The sequence below is a fragment of the Hippopotamus amphibius genome, chromosome 15, assembly GCF_030028045.1.
Source record: "Hippopotamus amphibius kiboko isolate mHipAmp2 chromosome 15, mHipAmp2.hap2, whole genome shotgun sequence".
Taxonomy (NCBI): Eukaryota; Metazoa; Chordata; class Mammalia; order Artiodactyla; family Hippopotamidae; genus Hippopotamus; species Hippopotamus amphibius.
Genome location: NC_080200.1, coordinates 20,557,121 through 20,581,018, shown reverse-complemented (window position 1 = coordinate 20,581,018; position 23,898 = coordinate 20,557,121). Strand labels below are relative to the sequence as shown.

At 39.9% G+C, this 23,898-nt stretch overlaps 1 protein-coding gene across 25 annotated transcripts in view; it reads left to right on the top strand.

The window, feature by feature from the left end:
* The window catches only part of ZFP62 (ZFP62 zinc finger protein), a 49,618-nt gene that overhangs the window by 5,340 nt on the left and 20,380 nt on the right, over positions 1-23,898 (top strand). For 7 of the 25 annotated variants that reach the window (XR_009049197.1, XR_009049196.1, XR_009049195.1 and 4 more), the window contains exons 2-4: positions 4,844-7,195; positions 8,637-8,677; positions 15,753-15,832. Coding sequence is in view for 9 of the 25 variants with exons in the window: in XM_057709070.1 (XP_057565053.1) it covers positions 4,844-7,195; positions 8,637-8,677; positions 15,753-15,794 (2,435 nt within the window). In the remaining 16 variants the exon portion in view is untranslated. Of the gene's footprint in view, positions 1-4,843; positions 7,581-8,636; positions 8,678-10,723; positions 10,935-11,043; positions 14,858-15,752; positions 15,833-16,659; positions 17,006-17,047; positions 17,261-19,740; positions 23,408-23,898 lie in introns of those variants that run through there. The other 18 variants (XR_009049201.1, XR_009049199.1, XR_009049203.1 and 15 more) reach the window with 15 other exon arrangements.

Sequence of the window (23,898 nt, the reverse complement as noted above, 5' to 3'; positions counted from 1 at the left end):
CCTAAACCATTTGAGGATAACTTAAACACATCATGCATGGCCCTTTATCCCTAAAGACTTTAGTGTATATTTATAGGGATATTCTTTTGCATAACTACAGTACAATTGTCAACGTCAATAAATTTAAAGTTGATATTACTTTTGCCTAACTTATTTTACATATTCCAGTTCTATCAGTTGGCACAATTATTTTTTATAATAGCTTATCCTTCCACTACATATCCAGGTGAGGTCAGGTGTTGAATTTAGTCATCAAATCTCTGTTGCCTTCTTACATATGGAGCATTTCTATAGCCTTTTTTTGTCTTTTATGAAAATGATATTTTTGAAGAATACAAATAGCTTTTAGTAGAATGTTCTTTATTTTGGGTTTATCTGATTTACCTGATGTTTCCTTGTTTCATTTCAGGTAGTGCATTCTTATAGGTGCTGTGTCCTCCTCAGGGCGTTGTTTCTGGAGGCACATGATGTTTATCTGCCCCCATTGGTGGTATTAATTTAAGACTCATAGCCAAGACTCTCCACTGTGTAATTATTTTATCCCTTGCAGTCTATGACAGAATATTTTAGGACCATACATATATACTGCACCTTGTCAGAATTTCCCCCTAGATTTAGAATCCATTGATAATTCTCCCCTGATCCAGTCTTTACCCTGATAGTTGCAGAACACTGAGTTTTTTCTTCCAACTCTGCTACTCCCTTCACATTTACCAACCTGCCCTGGCATTCTGCTGTCAGCAAGAGGCCTCCCTTTCTCCCCTGTTTGTGCCTGTATGGACTCATGAAATCCTATTTTCAATGGCTTATAATTCTTTACTATACATAATTATTATGGAGCCTAAAATCAGTGTTGAAGCTGGGTCTTGTGCCCACATTTTTGTTTTGTTTTGTTTTAAACGTCTCTTTATTTGATGGCATAACAGGATGTCTCAACTCCTCTTGGACCTATCCTGCTCTCAGCTTGGAAGCGTCCTGCTTCCTTTTACTAGGTAATGGTAGTGGAAACCCAGAACAGGGTGCTAGATGTGTGCTTGTTAACTCAGGTATTTTTGCTTCTTAGCTATCGGTAGACAGAGCTAGAGAATATATGTACATTTATACACATATGCATACAAATATAAATACACATGAATATACATTTATATAATGTGCACATTTATATATAATTTAGAAATCATGAGTTCACACCAGTACCTCTAGTTTGTTCCCACAGGGTTCTTTCTTGTCTTTCCCTGTTCCATATTTTTATGTTCCTTCTTCCTTCAGGAGAGCCCTGACTCCCAACTGCATAAACACATTTACTCAGTCTCATAATAGATCTGAAATTGTTCTTGAATTGCTTTGCCCATTCCACTACAGAAAGCAAACCTGCTAAAAAGAGTTAAGTTGTTTGCAGCTCTTCCCCACTGCCCCCTCCAGCCTTCCCAAGACTGGGAATATATAGCATATAATACATACTATGTACCCCAGTGACATGGGTTACTTCTTTGTTCCTTTTTGTTTCCTTCTTGTGGTGATGGTATTCGTGTGAAACACAAATGAGTTAATTTGTTTCTGTTCAGTTTCTGGTTTCACTTTCTCCTTTTGCAGTGCTCTCACTGATTTAATTTTATTCTTTGAATCTGCAGAACATGATCATGCTTCCATGAGTAAAGACTATACAAAAAGCTATACTCTGAGCATATGTTGTATATGCTCCCCTCTTCCTTCTGTTCTGTTCCCCACCCTACCCCTTAGAGGTCACAGGCTCCACTGTTTTGTGGCCTCTCTCATTACTGAAAAGATAGGCAGTTAAATGCTTGTTTTTTTATTTTCCTTCTTACATAAAATATAGCATATATGCTCTTTTTCACTTTACAACATGTTGTGGAAATCGCTCGCTATCAATTTATAGAAATGTTCCTCATTCTTTTTTAGTTCTCCATTGTGTATATGTGCCATAGTTTATTTAACCAGTCTTCTATGCTTGAACACGTAGGTAGTTTTCCAAATTTTGTAACTAAAAATAAGGCTACGATGAATAACTTTGTGCATGTATACTTTTGTATTGTTAGAAGTGTACCTTCAGTGTAAATTCCTAGATGGGGTTTCTCGATTAGAGTATAATGCATACATAGTTGTGTAGATATTGGCAAATTTCCTTCAACAGGGGTTATGCCAGTTTGCATTCCCAGGAATGGATGAGAATGCCTATTCCTGCACAGCCTCACCCACAGAGCATATTGCTAAGCTTTTGAATATTTGCCAATCTGACAGATGAAGGGAATCTTAGAATAGTTCTTATTTGCATTTCTCTTATTATGAGTGAAATTGAAAACATGTTTAAGAGCCATTTTAGTTTTTCTTTTTGTGAATTGTCTTAATGTCTTTTGCCCATTTTCCTGTAGGATTTTTAGTCTTTTTTTCTTTGACCTTTAAAAATTCTTTGTATATTAGAGATATTAGCACTTATATAAGAACTTATATATGATGTATGTTGCAAATATTTTCTTCCACCTTGTCATTATTTCTTGATTTTGCTTATGGTATTTTTGCCACAATTTTACTTTTATTTCTATCTATTCAAATTTATTACTCTTTTCATTTATTGCATCTGGGTCATGGAACACTTTCTCTTTACTTAGGTTATAGAGGCATTCACCCATGTTTTCTTCTAGCATTTGTATAGTGTCATTTTTTAATATTTAGAGCTCTGCTACGTTTGAACTTTATTCCTGTGAATGGTGTAAAGAATGGATCTAATTTTACTTTTTTCCAAATGGCTTTATACATCTTCCAACACTATTAAAAAGACTATTTTTGCCTAAATAATTTGATATACCATCTTTATTATATATTTGACTTCTGTGTGTAATTGGGATTATTCTGGATTTTTATTCTGTTCTGTTTATTTATATACCAATACCACACTGTTTTAGTTACAGCCTTTTGGCTATATTTAAAATAGTCTTTTGGCTTATTTAAATACCTAGTATGGCTAGTTTTCCTTCCTTGTAGCTCCTCCTTTTCTTTTTTTCTCCCTGACAAATGTTGTGTCTTTCCATGACAATTTTACGGGATTTAGTTGTATGGCTGTAGAAACTTGAACATCTTTCTCTTCTCAGGGCTTAGGGTGAGTAGAGGTGGAGGGGCCAAGGCCAAAGGAATGGGTCCCTGATGTGATGGGAGCAGGATTCAGATAAAAGGTGTGTTGCTGTTGATGGTCTGGAATTCCACTGCCCATCCAATAGCCCTCACATTTTAAATGACATGGACTGCTCTGCCCAAGGTAGTAAAGAAAGGGAGCAAGGAACTAGGTTGTGCCAGCATTCCTCAGTGACTTCTAATGATCACTTACCTAGTATTACTTAATAATCATTTTGTGAAGCTTTCCCAGATGAACCACCTTTTTAAAATGTCTACTGAGTGATTCTTTATCTTCCTGGTGATATTCTGAGCTTCTAGCTCCTCCAGTTCTGAAATTTTAATTCAGAGTCAATCATTCCAATCCCATAAGCCTAAGTTGGGTAATGAGTGTGATTCTTTATACATGTCTACTCCAGAGTATATATCTTACTTTTGTTACCCCTGCTTTCTTATCACTTGTTCACATGTAGTTTCTAAGTAGAATTGCAGAGTATCGACCAAGAGGGTCTGATACCTAGGGTAAGAGGGGAGGTCTGAATTTTAACTAAGTCTAATCGTCTAAGTTTGGGGAACAACTAGATTATAACTGTTTCTTTTGTTCTCAAGAGTCAGTCTTATAGCAGGTGGATGCTGATGGAGTGCCAACTGTGTGTAGAGTGCCTTCAAGAGAACAGAGAGTCACTGCCTGGGCCCTAAAATCTGCTTTGAGAAGGAGTTTACCTTTACTGAGTCCTGTGGTTTATCCTCAGGTTGCAGCCCTGATCCAGTAACCTGACCTTGATTAAATGATAAAATAGGTGATATAGCATATAGAACTAACCAAGTGATTGGTATTGTTCTCCATACCTTATATATGTTATTTAATTTAATACTCACATCAGTTCTATTGCCCTCATTTTACAGATGAGGAAACTGGCATAAAGAGGTTAAATAACTTTCTTGAGGTCATACAACTAGGTATTTGAACCTAGACAATATTAATATCCTTTTTTTGATGGTTTATGTTTTAGCTTCTGATCTTTGATATGCTCTGACTGAAGCCTATTCATAAAGTAGGAGTGAAAGCCTCTGCCTGGCAAGCCAGAGTGTGCTCTTCCATGTAGACTTCATCCCTGACTAAACTGCTCTCCAGGGGCAGTGTTTTTCTTGGAAGGGAAATCCAAGAGGCCACACCAACAACCGGCAGCAGCAGCTTGTTTCCTTTCTCATCTCTGACGTGACAGTCCTCATGATTTCATAATCAAATCCCCAATACCTCCACCCATGTACTGATTTCTCCTTTATTTTTGCCTGCCCTCTGCTGATTATGTCTTCTTAGCTTTTGTCTTAGTATTCATGCAGTCTCCTGTTCTTCAGAGATTACTTCTACTCTCTGTTTTTTGAAGACTAGGTGGCATTTTTCAGAAACTGATCAATGTTGCCCTTGGTTCTATGCATCATTCCAACCCATTTCAACTTGCCCTCATGCTAAGCTGTTATGTAAGAATAGAAAAGCTCTCTATTCCATTGACAGTCCAGGGCTCTAGCATTTTAACTGTAGCTCCACAAGGGCAGAAATTTTGGCACGTCCACCATTGAATCCCCAGCAATTAAAAATGGTACCTATCACAGAGCATGTAGTCAGTAAACGTTTGTTGAGTGAATGAGTGAATTTGGGTGTAATTCCTTCAGTTTCTTCTAAAGTGAAGGTATCATTTTCATTTTCTTGGTTTAGTGTCACATTTGAAGACGAGGGGCACTGAGGATGAGGAATCAACTGAAAAGTATGAAAATATTGGAAATACAGAATGTGTGTGGCCAAAAGTGGAAGGTCTTCACAAGGATCATATGCAGGAATCAAAGGTTGGTGAAACTTGTGATTGGGATAGCAAGGTAGAGAATCAGATGGACAAGCCTGAGGGAAAAAGAATGAAGGAAGACAAAAGTGGCATCAGGGAAAAGATTGGCAAAGGCAAGAATACAACAAATATAAAGACAGAACAAGAAGATGAGGCATCTGAGAAAAGCTTACTTCTGAGCTCAAAACATGTTACACACCAGACTGTCCATTTAGGACAGAAAAGCAGTGAACAAGGCAAATGTGTGGAGAGCATTAATGGAAACTTTCATCCCAGTCTGCAGAAAACCAGTGCTGTTAAGAAATCACATAAATGTGATGACTGTGGGAAATCCTTCAAATATAATTCCCGACTTGTTCAACATAAAATTATGCATACTGGTGAAAAACGCTATGAGTGCGATGACTGTGGCGGGACTTTTCGGAGCAGCTCTAGCCTTCGAGTCCACAAGCGGATCCATACTGGGGAGAAGCCGTACAAGTGTGAGGAATGTGGGAAAGCCTACATGTCCTACTCCAGCCTTATAAACCACAAGAGCACCCATTCTGGGGAAAAGAACTGTAAGTGTGATGAGTGTGGAAAATCCTTCAATTATAGCTCTGTTTTGGACCAACATAAGAGGATCCACACTGGGGAGAAGCCCTATGAATGTGGTGAGTGTGGAAAGGCCTTCAGGAACAGCTCTGGTCTCAGAGTCCACAAAAGGATCCACACAGGTGAGAAGCCCTATGAATGTGACATCTGTGGGAAAACCTTCAGTAATAGCTCTGGCCTTAGAGTGCACAAAAGGATTCACACAGGGGAGAAGCCCTATGAATGTGATGAGTGTGGGAAGGCTTTCATTACTTGCAGAACACTTCTAAATCATAAAAGCATCCACTTTGGAGATAAACCTTATAAATGTGATGAGTGTGAAAAATCATTTAATTATAGCTCTCTCCTCATTCAGCATAAAGTCATCCACACCGGAGAGAAACCTTATGAATGTGATGAATGTGGGAAGGCCTTTAGAAACAGCTCAGGTCTTATAGTGCATAAAAGGATCCACACAGGAGAGAAACCTTACAAATGTGATGTCTGTGGCAAAGCATTCAGCTATAGCTCAGGCCTTGCAGTCCATAAAAGCATTCACCCTGGGAAGAAAGCCCATGAATGTAAGGAGTGTGGAAAATCATTCAGTTATAACTCACTTCTTCTTCAACATAAAACAATTCACACTGGAGAGAGACCTTATGTATGTGATGTGTGTGGAAAAACTTTCAGAAACAATTCAGGACTCAAAGTCCACAGGCGGCTCCATACTGGGGAAAAACCATATAAGTGTGATGTGTGTGGAAAAGCCTATATCTCACGCTCTAGCCTTAAAAACCACAAAGGAATCCATCTTGGGGAGAAGCCCTATAAATGTAGTTATTGTGAGAAATCCTTCAATTACAGCTCTGCCCTTGAACAGCATAAAAGGATTCATACAAGGGAGAAACCCTTTGGGTGTGATGAGTGTGGAAAAGCCTTCAGAAATAACTCAGGCCTTAAAGTACATAAACGAATCCACACTGGGGAGAGACCTTACAAATGTGAAGAATGTGGGAAAGCCTACATCTCACTCTCAAGCCTTATAAATCATAAAAGTGTACACCCTGGGGAAAAGCCCTATAAGTGTGATGAGTGTGAAAAAGCCTTCATCACATACCGAACCCTTATAAATCACAAAAAAATTCATCTTGGGGAGAAGCCCTACAAATGCGATGTGTGTGAGAAATCGTTTAATTACACCTCACTCCTTTCTCAACACAGAAGGGTCCACACTAGAGAAAAACCCTATGAATGTGACAGGTGTGAGAAGGTCTTCAGAAACAACTCAAGCCTTAAAGTGCATAAAAGAATTCATACTGGTGAGAAGCCCTATGAATGTGATGTGTGTGGAAAAGCGTACATCTCACACTCAAGCCTTATTAACCATAAAAGTACCCATCCTGGCAAGACACCTTACACATGCGATGAATGTGGAAAAGCTTTTTTCTCAAGCAGAACTCTTATAAGCCATAAAAGAGTCCATCTTGGGGAGAAACCCTTCAAATGTGTTGAGTGTGGAAAATCTTTTAGTTACAGCTCTCTCCTTTCTCAACACAAGAGGATCCATACAGGGGAAAAACCCTATGTGTGTGATTGGTGTGGGAAGGCATTCAGGAACAGCTCAGGCCTCACAGTGCATAAAAGGATCCACACAGGTGAGAAACCCTATAGATGTGATGAGTGTGGGAAGGCATACATCTCACACTCGAGTCTTATCAACCATAAAAGTGTCCACAGTGGGCAGCAGCCCTATAATTGTGAGTGTGGGAAATCCTTTAATTATAGATCAGTCCTTGACCAACACAAAAGGATCCACACTGGAAAGAAGCCATACCAATGTAACGAGTGTGGGAAGGCTTTCAATATCAGATCAAATCTCACCAAGCATAAAAGAACCCATACTGGAGAGGAATCTTTAAATGTGACATATGTGGGAAGTCATAGTGGCACATCACAGAAGAGAACTCACGAGGCAGGGAATGCTCTGGATGGGACCAGGATGAGCATGTCTCTGTAGGAGGCAGAGCTTACCAAATATCAGAGAACCCAAATGGAAGAAAAACCTTATGAGTATATAAGAGTATCTGAGGTCCTTTTTCATGGCTTGTAATTTAAATAGTATAAGTGAAACCATGAGTAATTTTTTTCTCTGTGATTTTTAATCATAGCCAGCAGGGAAGATTCCAGTGTCAAAGTAGTTGTGCCCTTATGGAATATAAAATAGTTCATACTGGGGATAAAACCTGTCAGAGCTATGGAGTATGAAAAAAACCTTCAAAATAAGTAAACATTTCTGGACATAAAAATCATAGATGAGAAAAAGACTTCAAGTTGAAGTCACATAGTCACCATCAGAAAGTTCATATTTGGGTAAATTCTGTGAATAGAAATGTAGGAAATTCAGGTATAGCTTTGAATCCAATTATCCATTGGTCAGTGGGAAAGATCCAAGAAGGACTTCCAATAGGCAAATTCAGGGAGAGACAGGCTTCAGGGAATATAAATTAATATAGTAGTGATCATGAAGAATAACTTTGATGTAACTGATTTGGGGGAGCGATGAGAACTTCTGAAACAAAATTTGGATTTCATTGTAGGAAATGTAAAAAGTGTAGACTTATAAATCTAACAGGAGATAGGAAAGTGTCACTCATAAATAAATTCAAGTTGATTGGACTGTACTGTTGTAATGTTGTGATATACATTATGGAATGGGTGAAAATTTTAAAAGTTTCAAGTGAACCCTCTCAATGAATGATGAATGTGTGATAAGTGAAAACCTCACACATTATGCTACAAATGAAGGGTTCTTCTGTGGACAGAAATTCAGCTAATAACTAATGCAACACATCTTCAACATGAGTTTGTACCTTACACAAAAGAATTGATACAGGTATTCTTATGAATAGGAATGCTGAGAAAGAGGGCATTTTATTTCAGGAGCTAAAAAGCTAAGTAGCTACCAGTAACTGAGGGATAGGAGGAAATTCATGCTTCTTAACAATCCTGTTAAATGTTTGATTGTTTGTGTTATTGTAAAGATTTCATGCACTACATGTGTGTATTGTCTTAAAATGTTGTGAATACTTTGTTCAGGGCTCACTCTCGGTCGTGAAGAGCCAGATAGTTGTGGCAAGGTAAGGTGAAACTCCAATAAAGGAATTCTTCAAAAGTAAACAGGCTGTGACATGCTTTAGGTGGAGTAGCATACAGAGAGAGCCATTTGTGTGTCTTATCTTTGCGGGGTAAGTTATACCAGATCCAAACCAAGGAGGGCAGCAGGGGACTCATCCCACAGGGCTAGTATCTCAGATTTCATGAGAAATTAAGTGGTGCCTCCACCAGAAGAAGTGTAAATTGGATTGATCCTCATACTGGGGCTGGGTCATAACCCCTGGGAGTGGACAGTCACAACATAGAAACAGTTCTGTTGGGAACAGATAGGATTTAACAAAATGCTGTTAACTGTATGTAAGACTATTAATAGGTAACGCAAAGAGAAAAGTGAGTCATCTGAGAATTAAGTAACCTGTCCAAGAATACTCTGGGTGTGGCTTACCAGCAGAGGCCGAGTTCTAAGTCAGGTCTCTCTGGCTCCAAAATCCACTCTACGAGAGAATAGCCCCTGGTCAGATAGTTTCCTAGTTCTCTCTAAGGATTCCTGTTTCTATACATATAGTTTCCATGCCTCTCTGTAGAAGTATTTCTTTCATTTTGCCTCCAAATAAGGTAAGTATTGATGGAGGAGGGTGGAGATTGGGGTGGGATGGTGGTGGAAAAGGGACAGGGAAAGAGCATTTCTGCCACTCACTTCCGCTTTGGAATGTCATGACCACACTTGCTCTTTGTCCTTTTCTACATGCAGCACTGGCAAACCTGACACTATCCACAGAATTGGATTCGTTTATTCAGCAAATACTTGTTGAGGATCTGCTAGGCACATCCATTGTCCTAGGTACTAGGCAATAGGATTAGATAGAGGAGAGAGACCACAGCAAAGCCACCCTGATGGATGCTGCACTAAACTGTAGGCTTTCTGAGGAAAGTGACCTCCACCTACTGGAAAGGGAGGCACCAGTGACATCTGAGCAGGATGTTGAGTCTTTTTAAGAGAAGAATGGGAACTAGGATGGCATGATCAAAGGCAGCATTAGAAATGTTCATGCATTGTCCAGAGTGGCCAGTCCCTGGTGGGTCTGCTGTACAGTGGGCAGAAAGGAAGAGGCCATGGAGAATTGATTCCTAGTAGCCATTGAGCATCAACCAATCTTTCATTCGCTGAATGTAAGGCCAGCTCTCAATGTTTTAGATGATCAGGTTACTTAAGTTTTCCACATGGCCAGGGCTGTTGGTGTGCCTGTAGCTTGAAGTCCCCAACCCCCTCACACACACACACAGACTTACAAGAGTTCCACCTGGACCTAATGCATCACCTACTTTCGAAAGAGAGGTTAAATAACAAGGGAGAAGACAGCTACTACACGAATGGGAATTCTGAGTGCCCTAGCCCACTGAGCACCAGGACATGTTCCCACTACATCCTCCATTGATTTGGACATGGAAAATGGGCTGCAGTCTACCTAGGGCCAGATGTGTGCTGCTTGGACTGATCCCAGATGAGGAGGGGTCTTCGGGTCTCCAGCCATTCCAGGCAGGCTGTGTAGAATAGATCTAATGAACTGGTGCAGCTGCACCTGTTCAAGCCCACCTCAGGACTTGAGCTGGTTTAGGGACCACCAGCCCCCACCTCTTTCCAGAGAACATCTGACATGCAAGAAGAAATAAAATTGCCAATGTGTAGGTAAATTTGAAACACTGCAGTTTTTAAAATGCCATCTCTAATTCTCAAGGCTAAAAGATAAATCGAATTGGGATGTTAGACGATAATAGGTAAATTGGAAGCTGAAACATCTATGTGCTTGTGTTATTTGGGAGGAGGGTCAAGATGCTGTTTAACTCTAGATATTATTGAGTTAAATATGGTAAAGTGTCATAGGCAAGCACTAGAAGGATAGAAATAGAGTATGTAAATCTAAAAATCTGGACTGGAAAATCTTGAAGTCTAGAAAAGAAAAAAATGATATTGAAAAGGTGAGACTACTTTGTTTCTGGTGGGGGTAGTGTAGCTTATTTAGATGAGTTTCCCACCAAAAATGTTGGAAAAAATGTTTTTAAAATTGCAGATGGCGTACCCTCCCTTCTCCTGAAAAGAGCATGGAAGCTGAAAAGACTGCAGTTTAAATAGACAGGACTGTTTTAAGATGGGATTTTGTCATCGGAGGTGAACACCAAAGCAGCTGAGGTCCCAGACTTTGCTGATGCTGCAGAGTTAGGCACCACTTCACCAGCCACAGAGAGTGAGAGAGAAGAATGATAGGGCCAGGCTCACCCAAGGTGATGAATCTTATAGGTGACTTTTGTAAAGTTAAGGTGGGTTCCCAGAGTGCTACACCCTCAGGACGAGATAAACCAAATCTGGACCCATCCCCCTCCCCACCCCCAGGGAACTTCAAAGAGTGACCTTGTTACCAAGCATAGCAGTGGAAGAAAAAGAGAACATCCCTGACAAATTGTGGTCCCTGACCAACCCTTACAACCCAGGTAAACAACCTGAGGCCTGGAGGAAGCAAACAGAACTTCCTTGGAAGAGGACTCCTTCACTTTAGACCTCAGGTAACATAATTTTTCAGGGAAGGTAATCAGCAAGCAGTCAAAGATAGGTACATGAAGAAAAGAGGCAGCATGAACAGGAAACCAGCAGAAAAGAACAGACCCACATAGACTTCACGTTAGAATTACTGGGTTCATTTGTGAAAACTGCTTAAAATATTTAAAGATGTATTTGGCAACAGATTGTGAAACAGAAGGAGTGAGAATTGGTGAGCTGGAAGATAGGTTTGAAATAGTTATCCAGAATGTAGCATGGAGATAGAGAAATATGGGAAAACACAGAAAGACAGGAAGGTCTCACTGGGAAGTTACATATTTAATCACAGTCTTAGGAGGCAAATATGGAAGAAAAGGGGCAAAGGTAATTAGGCTGAGGATATTCCATAACTGATGAAAAATGTCTATAGATTTAAAAGCCCAAAGAGTATAAGTTAGGATAAATTTATAAAGTCATATCTACATGCATCATAGTGCAGCTGAGGGAAATCAAAGAAAAAAATGAACAGCCAAAGATTTAAAAATTACCTTCAAGGGAACAGACTTCGCAACAGCAACAATGGAAGCCAAATGAGTGGAATGAAAACGTTAGTCTAGAGGTAGAGAATAACTGTGAGCCTAGAATTTTGTACCCAGTGAAAATATCTATTATGAATGAGGACAAAATAAGCACATTTTAAGATAATTTGTTTCATTCATCTCCTGCCAACGATCACCGAAGGAAATTTCTAAAGAATGCACTTTAATATGGAAGAAAAGTGACCTCAGGTGGGGTTTTGAGATGCAAAAAGTAATGAAGAGCAAAGTGGGTGAGCAAATGTAACTGAACATTTTATACCAAACTAAAAATGTAAAGTTCTTGAGATAGGCTTAAAGTACCAGGCAACAGTGATATATGTCAGGAGAGAGTAAAAACGATTGAGGTATGAGGGTGAAGGTTTTGGTTACTCTCATGAATATTGTAAAATCTGGAGGAATCATAAAAAATAGAACATATAGTTTCAATATCAGAAAAAATATTAATCAAAGAGGTAAAAAAAAAATGGTGCTACCAAAAAAAAAAGATTGTAAATCTTCCCCCCAAAACCAATATTTACATTTAATTTAATTTTACTAAATGACAAAGATGTCAGACAGTGTCTTAGTCTGTTCCGGCTGCTGTAACAAAATACCACAGATTGGGTTGCAACAAAATGTATTTCTCGCAGTTCTGGGGGCTGGAAGTCCAAAGTGATTGGAGATCATCATTGTTGGATGAAGTCTTTCTTCAGGGTTGCAGACTTCTCGTTGCATCTTCACATGGCAGAAGGGGCTGGGGAATCCTGTGGGTCTCTTTTATCAGAGCACTAGTCCCATTCATGAGGGCCCCACCCTGATGGCCTAATCACCTCCCAAAGGCCCCACCTCCTAACACTATTACACTGTGCATTAGGATTCCAACCTGCGAATTTGGGGGAAACACAAACATACAGACCATAGCACATAGGGCAAAAGTACAAAACCCCACTATATTGCTGCTTGCAAGAGACTCAAATATGAGGACACAAAGTTTGAAAGTAAAAGAATGGAAAGTTCCATGACGCCAATAGAATACTGGTGTAGTTCTACTAATATTAGAGGGACTTAAAGGCACAAACCATTCCTAGAGATAAAGGGAGTTGTTACATTAAGACAAAAGTTTCAGGGAAGAAAAAACACTGGGAAGATAGAACAGTTGTAAATTAGTATCTATCTAACAAATATGCAGAACTCAAAGTAGAAATGTAATATCCACAATCATGAGAGATTTTTTTGCACCTCTCTTTAATTAATAGGACAAGCAGACTACAAATTGGTAAAGATACAGACTTAAACAATAAGATTAACAAGCACTCCAACACATATGTATGGAACACTGCATCAGTGTATCAAGGATGCATATTTTTTGTCAAGAACACATGAAACATTTCCAAAAATTTACCTACACAATGTCATGTGTCAATTATATTTCAAAAAAGTTGGCGCAGGGCAGGGGGTGTGTGTGTGGCGATTGTCAAATATGCTGGATCATAAAGTAAATCAACAAAATTTAAATAATTGAAATTAAATTAGAAATTAATAATAAATACCTAAAACATGTCTATTATATTCAGAAATTTATAAATACATTTTAAAATCATGTTTCAAAGAAGAACGTATTTTCAACTGAATGATACTGAAAATACGACATATGAAAACCAGTGGGATATTGCTTAGGCAGTGCTTAGAAAGAAATTTATAGCCTAGAAAGATATTTCAGAAAATCAGAAAACCTGGTAATTAATCACCTAAGCAACATCTCAAAAAGTAGAACAATCAAAATGAATCCTAATGAAAGTTAAAATAAGGAAGTAATAAAGAAATTAACAAAACAGAAAAACATAGAAAACAGAGCCAAATGTCTGTGTAGTTTGGAAAACACTAGCAAAACTGACAAACCTCTGGTAAGACTGATCAAGAAAAAAAGAGAAAGCCTGAATAACCAAAGTCAGCAATAAAAAGGGGGAATACAGAGAACTGTACATTTTTCTTCTCTGAACATACACTGACCTCCTTGCTCTCTGCTATTCTGAGAGAATAGCTCACTCCTAAATTCCTGAGTCAACAATTCCAAGAACAGGATGTAACAGGCATTATGAGCCAAATCAGAAAGAAATACAACTAATTTCTGTAAGATTGCAATACCTACCTGACTAAAAACCACCAACACTGCAGTGTTCGGTGCTGCTTTTGTTCCTTTCATTCTTCATGTTTGGTGAGACATTCCTTTGAAAACTTTCCCTGTTGCAACCATTTGAATAAATTCCCTTGTAGTTGAAGTCTCTGCAAATTTCTAAAGTTTTGTTACAAATGCTACAGACATTAAAACAATAAGATGTTGTATCATAATTTTTTGCCAATAAATTAGAAATTTTATGTAAACTGAGAAATTCCTAGGGTGGAAAAAACCAAAATTTACTAAAGGTCTCACAGCTTATGGATGTGGGGAGTATTGGGAAAGACTCTGAAATGAGTTCAGTCCTTATGGAATTCACAGAAGCAGCAAGTGGAGGGAGGAACAATAAAGCAGGAAGAGAAAACCTTAATAAACAGTGAGTTTGGAAAAGGCTTCCATAGGAGTGCACTCTCTGTTTCTAGGAGTGCACTCTCTATTGTCTGAAAATGAAAGCCTGAAAAATAATTTCATCTGGGTTTATGTACAGAGATGCTAAGGGTGAAACGGTACAGAATACCAGTCATGCAATGCAAGCAACTTTTCCCTCATGAGATTCAAAAATGAGAAGCAGTCCACCTGAGAATCAGTTAGCTGAGGACAGACAATGGGGACCTGAAGTCTGTCTGCATCAGGATCTTAAGGTTTCCCAGGGAATTCCCTGGGCATGGGAGGTCTCTCCATGCCTCTTCCCCAGCTTCAGCTGAGGGCCTTGGCTGGAGACATTGACTCTTTTTTCCATTGAGTGTTCCCATTTAGACCTGGCAGTTCTTCTCAGGCTGTGAACAGTATCAGTTATGCTCAGGAAGGAGTTTGTGTGAATCCCATGCAGAGAAGTGACATAGCATAGTAGCCAAGAGTGCAGTCTCTTCGCCATGAAGCCTGGGTTCAAATAAGGACTCTTTCACTTATTCACGGATGACTTCAGGCAAGTAACTAAACCTTCTGTTTTTTGCCCGTGTGTCCTCATCTACCCCTTGTTGGGATAATAATAGTAAAAACCTCAGAGGCTGTAATGAAGGTTGGAGAAGTTAGTGTTATTAGAACCCTTAGAAGTGTGCCTGGAATGAGAAGCATTTATAGAAGGATGTGGGAAGTAAGTCTGGCCGTGTGGTGGCCCCTGTCCAAGGACTCGAACATCTGGGCACTCAGGCAGTGGAATGCAGCCCCTTCTTCAAGCCAAGAAAATCCCCCAAGGACCACCCCACACAATATTGAGAAAAGAAATTCTTGGATATGTTTACTCAGTGATATCTTGCTTCTAAGCAAGAAACCCATTATTTCTAAGCAAACAAGCTTTGTCTTTTTTATTCTAGGAAAGGGGTCCACAGGAGGAGCCTCCAGCTCTTGTCCGGTGATAAAGAGTGTGGGGCGGGTCAAGGGCTGCTTTACACTTGCTTCTCCAACTAGGCAGCCTGCCCACTCATGTTGTGCACATTTTGCTCCCCACTCCCTCCCCACCCCTGTGTTTTGTTGGCAACAGATGAATTACTGAAGGAAGGGTTGGTGAGAGCCAAGCTTCCATCATCTTAATGATGGCTGCTTGGGGTAAGTGTTCCTTAAGGTCTCAAAGAATAAAAGCAGGCCCCTGGGATGGGCAGGAGAAGTTCCTCTGTTCTTGGATGCAAACATTAGGGCCAGTGCTCCAGTGAATGCAATAATTATGTCTATAATTTCCCCATCTGTAAAATGAGGGAAAAGACCCAACTCACAAGGTTGGTTGCTTTGAGGATTAATGAAAAAGCACTTTGTATTTTGTAAAACATACAAACATTATTGTTAAGTTGACTAATGATCTGTCTCATTTTTTAAAGTTAAAGGAAGGTGATCACGAAGATGAGAGCAAAAATCAATGAAACAGAAAGCACTACAACATAGAGGATCAAAAGTCAAGGTTGGTACTTTGAAAAGAGAATTAAAATTGATAGACCTCTGGTGTGATAAACAAGAAAGAACAGAAAGCACAAATAATTAAAACAGATCACATAGGTTATTTGGAGGTATTTTTAATTTTGAAACATATAGGGACTTCTTTGTTGTACTTTTGTTATAGGATTGTGGTCAGAAATCATACTCTATATGATTGCTATCCTTTGAAGTTTGTTGAGATTTGTTTATGGCCCAGTGTTTACTTGGTTCCATGGGCACTGGAAAAGAACACATGGTCTGCAGATGCTGGGTGCAGTCCCCTAGATAGAGACATTAGATCAATTTTGTAATGTATTGTTCAGATCTTCTCTGCTCCTTATGAATTTTTATCTGCTTGTTCTATCAATTAATGAGATAATTGTTGAGTTATCCATTTCTACTATAGTAGAATTTTGCTTTATATATTTGAGACCATGTTATTAGGTGCATGCAAATACAGAATTGTTATATCTTCCTGGTGTATTGAAACTTTAAGAAGTAAAACTCCATCTGTAGCCTTTGGCTTATTTAGGCTATTTTTTTCTGGTATTAATAACATTTGATTACTGTTATCTAGCATAGCTCTTTCCATCCTTTCACTTTCAACTTTTCTGTGTCCTTGTTTTAAATGTGCCACTTGGACATAGCATATAGTTGTTCTTGTTTTAATCCAGTTTGATAACTTTTTTTTAAACAAAAGCATTAGTTCTTTAATATATAACTTCTGATATGTTTTGGTTTCAGTCTTATTTATTGCTTTTTATTTATCCCACATGATCTAAGTTCTTTTATCTCTTTCTTGCTTTCTTTCAGATTGGATTAGAATTATTGTTAGAATTCTATTACAACTAGTCTATTATCCTATTTTTCCCTCTATTGATTTGGAAGTTATAAACTTTTTCTCTCTTTTTAATGGGCAGGGAATTAAAAGATACATTCTTGACTTATCAAAGCCTAGTGTTAGTTGGTACTTTTATCTTCATCCTAGACAAGGCAGGGATCTTAGAATACTTCATTTATGTCCTATCTTATATGCTGTTTTTGTGAATTTTAATTATGTATATATAATGTGCAGAGATATGTATTAAAATACATTATTATCTTCTACAGCAAATGTTTTAGATTTATCCACATATTTACTATTTTAATTACTTTCCATTGCTCTTCATTCTCCTCTCCCTCCCTAACTTTCCTTGTGCAGTCATTTTTCTTGTGTCTTAAAAACGTTCTTTAGAACATTCTGTCCTGTTAGAGGTAAAATCTTCCAACTTTTGTTTGCCTAAAAACTGCTTATTCCACCCTCATCCTTAACAGATATTTTTTTCTGAGAATAGAATTCTATGTTGAGCATCACATTCTTTTGTCACATTGGAGGCATCAAAGCACCAATTTCTGACTTCTACTCTGGCTGGCAAGCAGTCAGTTGTTCATCTGCTTGTTTAATATATTCTTTTGTTAACGGCTTCTTTTAAGGCTTTTTCTCTGTCTTTGGTTTATTCCAGTTTTACTCTGATATGTTTAGGTGTGGATTTTTTTTTTAATAAGTAATCTTGTTGGGGAATCTTTGGGCTGTTAAATTTGTAGATTTGTATCTATATCTTCAGGTTTGGTAAAATCTCAGCCACTGTGTTCTCAAATATTAGTTCTATACCATTCTCCTTCTCATTTCCTTCTGGGACTCTAAATAAAGGTATGTTAGACCTTCTCACTATATCTCTTATGCTTTTTAATCTTTCATTTCCATCCCTTTGTCTCCTCACTCCTTACTCAGGCTTCATTCTGGATATAACTTATAATCCAGTTCACTGTGTAATCTGCTATTAAATATATATTCTATTTTTCAGTTATAGATTTTCCATCTGCCTTCTTTCTTATAATTTGCCAAATTCTCGAATTTGTCTTTTACTTCCTTAAGCATTGTTATTTTAAAAGCTGTATCTGTATCAACTTTCTCTGATGCTGATCCCTGAGTATGTCACCAATCCCTTGCATTAGATTCCCTCCCTCCAAATACTTAGAGTGGTTTATATGCTCCTGCCTGTTACACTGCTATCTGCCAAGCTCTCAACTCTGCACCTTATAACATTCTACAGAATTCTTTCACAGCCCTTCCTTAAACTTTCTTATCTCTTAGCAGGAGGGAACTTGGTTCAAGACCTATAGAAGTTGTGGTCTAAAACCAAGTAACTCATTGCATATTTTATACCATAGTTTATTTAACCAGTTACCTAATGATAAACACTCCAGTTGTTTCCAGTTTTTTTTCCTAGTATAAACAGTGCTGCAATAAATTATTTTTCCTTACCCTCGGCAGAATTGCTGAAACAAAATTTGCTTTTAAGTTTTTGATAGATATTGAAAATTGCCTTCCAAAAATATTACAGCAACTTATACTTCCAACAATGGTGTGTAAAACTTTCTGTTTCCCCATACCTTCACCAACACTAGTTGTTATCCACATTTTCCACCTTTGCCAAGCTGGTATTTGACAAATGGTATCATGCTGTTTTTCTTTCTTTTTTTTTTTTTTTCAAAATTAAAAAAAATCTTGAAATAGCCTCAAAGAAAAATGGGAAGTATAGTTTAAAACTTTTTTTCCCTGAATCATTTGAGGATTAAGTTCCTAACAAGGCATCTCATTACATCTGAATACTTTAAGTGTATATTTCTTACAAGCAAGGACCTCCTACATCACCACCACACAACCATCAGAATGAGGAAATTAACACTGATTCACTACTATGAATTCTCTGACTCCATCCAAATTTCTTTAATTGTTTCAATAATGTCCTTTGGAACAAAAAGATCCAGTTTAGAATCATGCGTTGCTAATTAATTTTTGCTTCTTTTTAGTTTCTTTCCATCTAGAATAGTGCCTTAGTCCTAAAACAGTGGTTCTCAAACTTGAACAAATGTCAGAATCACATGGAGGGCTTATTAAACACAGACTGCTGGCCCCAGAGCTTCTGATTCAGTAGGTCTGGGAAGGCTGAGAATTTGCATTTCTACAAGTTCTTAGGAGAGGCAGATTCTGTTGGTCTGGGGACCACATTTTGAAGACTGCTGTTTTAGAACCTCTCCATATTAAAGTCCTCCAGCCCTGACTGGTGCCCGAGAGCTCACGGGGCAGTCAATAGGCTTGAACACAAGATGGAAAGTCACATATAGTCTTGTTTTCCTAAAATTTAAAATAACACTTCATACCACTAATAGGTACTTTTTTTTAAAAAGGAATTGTCAAATGTGGTTGTATGAGTTTCCTCTTGCTGCTGTAACAAATCACCACAATTTGGTGGCTTAAAACAATGTAAATGTATTATCTTAGAATTCTGGAGATCTGAAATCTTGAAATGGGTCTCGTTGGGCTAAAATCAGGGTATCAGCAAGAATTGCATTCTTTCTGGAGGCTTTAGAGAAGAATCCATCCCTTGTCTTTTCTAGCTTCTACAGGCTGCCTGAGTTCCTTAGCTCATGGCCCCCTTCCATCTTCAAAGCCAACAATGGCCAGACAAGCCTTTCTCATGCTGCATCACTCTGATACTGACTGACTCTCCTGCCTCCCTCTTTCACGTATAAGGACCCTTGTGATTACACTGGACCCAGGGGGATAGTGCAGAATAACCACCTCATTTCAAGGTCCTAAACATCTGCGAAGTCCCTTTCACCATGTAAGGTAACATAGTCACAGGTTCTAGGGATTAGGATGTGGACATCTTTGGGGTTCATTTTTCTGCCTAACATAGTGATGAAAACCACTAGCTGTCTACCAAACTCTGTTCTCTCCTATGGGCACGCAGCTAGACTAACATCTTCCAGCTCTTTTTGCAGTTGGTTGAGGACACATGACTAAGTTCCCTCCAAAGGAATGTGAGCAGAAATTTGTGTTCCTTTCAGGCCAGATCCGTGAGAACCTCCTTTGCATGTTCTGCGTGTTCTTCTCATTTTCTCCAGACCTTAGAGGATGGTGGAACCTGCATGCCTAAATGATCACCAAGAGAGGAACTACGCACTGACCTGAACACCCACCCTGGACTGCTAAAGGGTGCAATAATTAAATTTCTATAGCGTAGAGACTACACTGTGGAGCCATTGCATTTTGAGTCTACTTGTTACAGTACTTAGTTCTAATACACTAACAAATGAGAAATTTCTTGATTCCCAATGCCCATTTTTCATAAGACCTAACCTCCTATTTCCCTAAGAAGACTGAGGTCATCTGAAATAGGCAACCACAATTTTTCACCTCTCCCCTTCAAACATGTGTTGTACAACAGGTACAAGGAAGGTGCCGGCTTCCTTTGTTTATTTGAGTATACTTTACTTTCTTTCTTGTTGTCTTTTCTAAACCAGGCCCCCTTCTTCAACTCTCCTGCCCTCCCCACCTTCTCAACTTTCTCCTCTCCACTGGCTCCTTAGCTTCCACTTTCAAACATGCTAGCTTTGACCCCATTGATGAGTCAGCCTTCCTTTACTCTGTTGTACCCTGAAACAACTTCTCTTTTTGTCTACTTTCTTGCACTGTCAGACTTCAGGGAAGAGTGGGTGATAGCTGGGGCCTCACTTTTCTCCCCCTCTACAGCTCTTTTCCACCATTCAATCAGGTTTCCACTTCTTATCTAACTAAAATTTCCTGAGCCCCTCCTTGGTGCTAGGGATGAGGCAAGAGTGAAAGGGTTCCTACCCTTATGCTTCTTCCTTCTAGTATATAAATCAATTAGATGGTCATGACAATGACAGGGAGACAGGTAATCAATGGTGGTAGAAATAACAGAAATCCGGAGGTAGGAGGGAGTGGAGACTGACCTGGTTTGGAAGCTCAGGGAAAGACAAAATGAGGCGGCGTTCAAGCTGACAGCTGAAGGCTGAGGGCTGAGCCCAACTAGACATTAGCCAAGCAAAGGAGGAGGAAGAAATTTACAGGTAGATGGACACACAGCTGGAGAAAGACTGAATTTGGAAGGCACCAGCAAGCACGCATGGTAACTGGGGTCAAGGATGCGTGTGAAAGAGAGAAGGAGAGTGCTCTGGGGACAGGGTGGGAGGTAGGGGTTAGGAGTTGGAGGTGGGGTGGGGAGAGGAGTTGTTAGGGAGCAAGTGAGGCATGAGGGGTGTTGGGGAGCCCCTGAAGTCCTTGCTCAGACCCCAATCCCTGACACTGCTCTTAAGGAGCCACCAGAAATGCGATCCGGACCACCCTGCTCCCTGCTCCATGGCTCTAGGAAGCAGGGGGACTCAGATTTTGATTGAAGGCCCATTCTAACTTATAAAAACATGAGCGTAACCAAGAAGATGGATGACAACTGCAGCTCCTCTCCGCCTGGCTTGTTTTCCAGTGATTTTTCCCATAGCCACCCTGTCTCCTGTGGAGGAGAGGGCCTGTGTGTGCAGGGCTGCTAGCCAGGAAGCCCTGGATCTGATTCACTTTCTTGAGGTCCTAAGGGCCAAGCGGTGCCAGGGCCGCCCCACAAAGACCCCAGATATGGGAGTGGGGTGGATTGTGAGCACTGTAGAAGAGCTCTTGGCACATAATGACTCCACCCATTTCCTGCATTTAGAGACTTAAACAAACACTAGCATAGTTTTTAACAGCTCAAGGCCACGTCCCTGAGGATGACTACTCCAACCCCCCGAAGTTCCTGCCTGGGAAAACTCAAAAGAATGTTCTGTTTGTTCCGGCTAATACTTGAAGATAGGGTTCCTGTCTCTCAGTCTCTGTAGGAGGGTAGGAGCCTAGCTTCCATAAATGTCAGTTAGCAAATCCCAATGGCTTAATCACGCTTTCTGTTTATTTCCATTTCCCTAACTCTGCTCCCACCCTCCCTCATTTCTTCCTCCCTTCTCCCTCATTCTCCCTTTAAAAGGCCCAGTTTTACACAAATTGAGGTAGAGTTTAGTTCACACCGGACACTCTTCCTTATTGCAATAGTTATCGAATAAAATCTGTTCTTACTGCTTGAATTAGTGTCTAGCTTTATCTTTGACAGCTGGAAAGTAGTATTCCACCTATCTCCCCCATCACCACCAATTAGAATGGTGATTGAGGCTTTAAGTGATATCCTAAATGAAGGTAGCTTAGGCAAGATGAAGGTCTGAAACAGCGGCCCAGGGCTGCTATGGTGGCTCTGCAATCATCAGGGACTCAGGCTCCCATTATCTTGTTACTCAGCCTTCCCTTGTGCTGCTTGCTTCCTTTGGGCCAAGGAGGCTGCCCCAGATCCAGCCATCTGATCTGCATTCCAATCAGCAGGAGCTTCTTGAAGGAATAAGATGTTCCAGGCACACTTAGCTCAAGATATTTACTACTGACCAGAACTTGGCTTGAGAGAAGTCCTGGAAATGGGGTGGGGGCAACCATGAGATCTGACAAATATTCTCATGTCAGAATAGGAGGCCAAATATGGGGATAGCAAGCTCTTGCCCCCATCCCATCCCCCCTAGTACCTCTGAGGACTCTGGGTAAAGGGGGACTTTGGTGGTAATTACTGGGGGAGATGTAGCACATCCATTGTGAAGACATTTCATGAGGAAGCCCAGTAACTGCACTTGAAGCAAAATGGAATTTTTCAATGTTGGGGTTATTTTCTCCTGAGATTGTGGAAGAGAGATTGGGTGGGGGGAGGGTGGGAAAGCAGAAGAACTTCCTATGTGAGGAGGTGGAGCATGGATCTGGACAGTACCACCACCCCTCACCTCAGACTCCCCTTAATAAGTCACAATGGCTGTGGCCAGAGGTTCAGGTATAGCTCTAAGGCGTAACAAGTGCTTTTGACTGTCACCTCGCTGATTTGAGTTTCTCTTTTTTTTTAAGCAGAAAAACTTATTTCTCAGATAGAAGTTTTGATAGAAACCCCAAAATAGGTGAAAAGGGAACTTCTCAGGTAGAAAATGGAAAATTAGGGTGTTGCCCACTGGGTCAGACTCTCATGAGGGACCAATCACCTCCAAATAGCTAGGTATGGCAGAGAAAACTAGCTACTCAGAGGCACCCAATCCTGCCTTCTTCCATTTAGTAATCAGACTCTTCCCAGCAGGTTTTGGCAGGGCATGTTCCCAGCTTTGCTTCAAGCTTTTGGACAACGAGATGTGAGCAGAAGTGAGGGAGCAACTTCTAGGTGATATCCTTTTTTAAAAACTCTTAGCCCCCTGCTTCTTCTGGCCGTTCCACCTGGCTGGGAAAGGGGGCACCTGGAGTGGCACAGAAATGACATCTTGGACGCACAGGTGGATACCATGTATTGATGATGGCAACGTCAACATTCCTGCCTCAGTATCCAACAACCTTGTGGAGCAGTTCAACTATTGCTCTGTACCATCTACCTGCCCACCTCTGTACTGTTACCTAAAAGAGAAACAGAGGCATGCCTTATTAAAGCCAATGTGTTTGAGGTCTTTTTGTACAAGTGGCTTAGCCAGTTGCCTAACTGGAAAACCAAGTGTAAAAGGAGCACTGTTGGATAACCTCTACATTACTTACTCCAAGGCTTCAACAACACTCAACTTATGGAAGACCATTCTGCTTATTATAACACATGTCCCCATGTGGCTTTGGCCCACTTTTAAAGCTTCCTCAACTCCACCCCAGTGGAGAAATCTGTAGCCTGGCTGGCTAAGAGTATCAGAAAAGTTGGTTCGTCCAATCCGTCAGATGCTAATTTATAAACTGACACAGGAACACAATGAAAATTAGTAGAAAATATGATTTCTGTTCCTTTTTCTCCTTGCATCATTTCCTGCCAACTCCCACCTTTTCTTTATTCTTATCACTCTTCCTCACTTCTCTTTCTCCTTGGTTTTTCTCTGGAGTGCCTAAATAAGTTGTTCAAACATGTGCCATTCCATGGGTCATCGATGATGTAGCTCATGGAAAAGTAGGAAGGCAAAGCCTCCAGGGCACAGCTGACTGCTGGCAACTCAAGCACCAGGAGATGCTGAAACCACATGAGAACTATACACTGTGGCAGGGAATTTTCTTCTTCTTGATACACTGCTCAGTTTCAGAAGGAAAAAGAAAAGGATGGAGAGTCACCTGCAGATAAAAAAGCATCAGTAAAA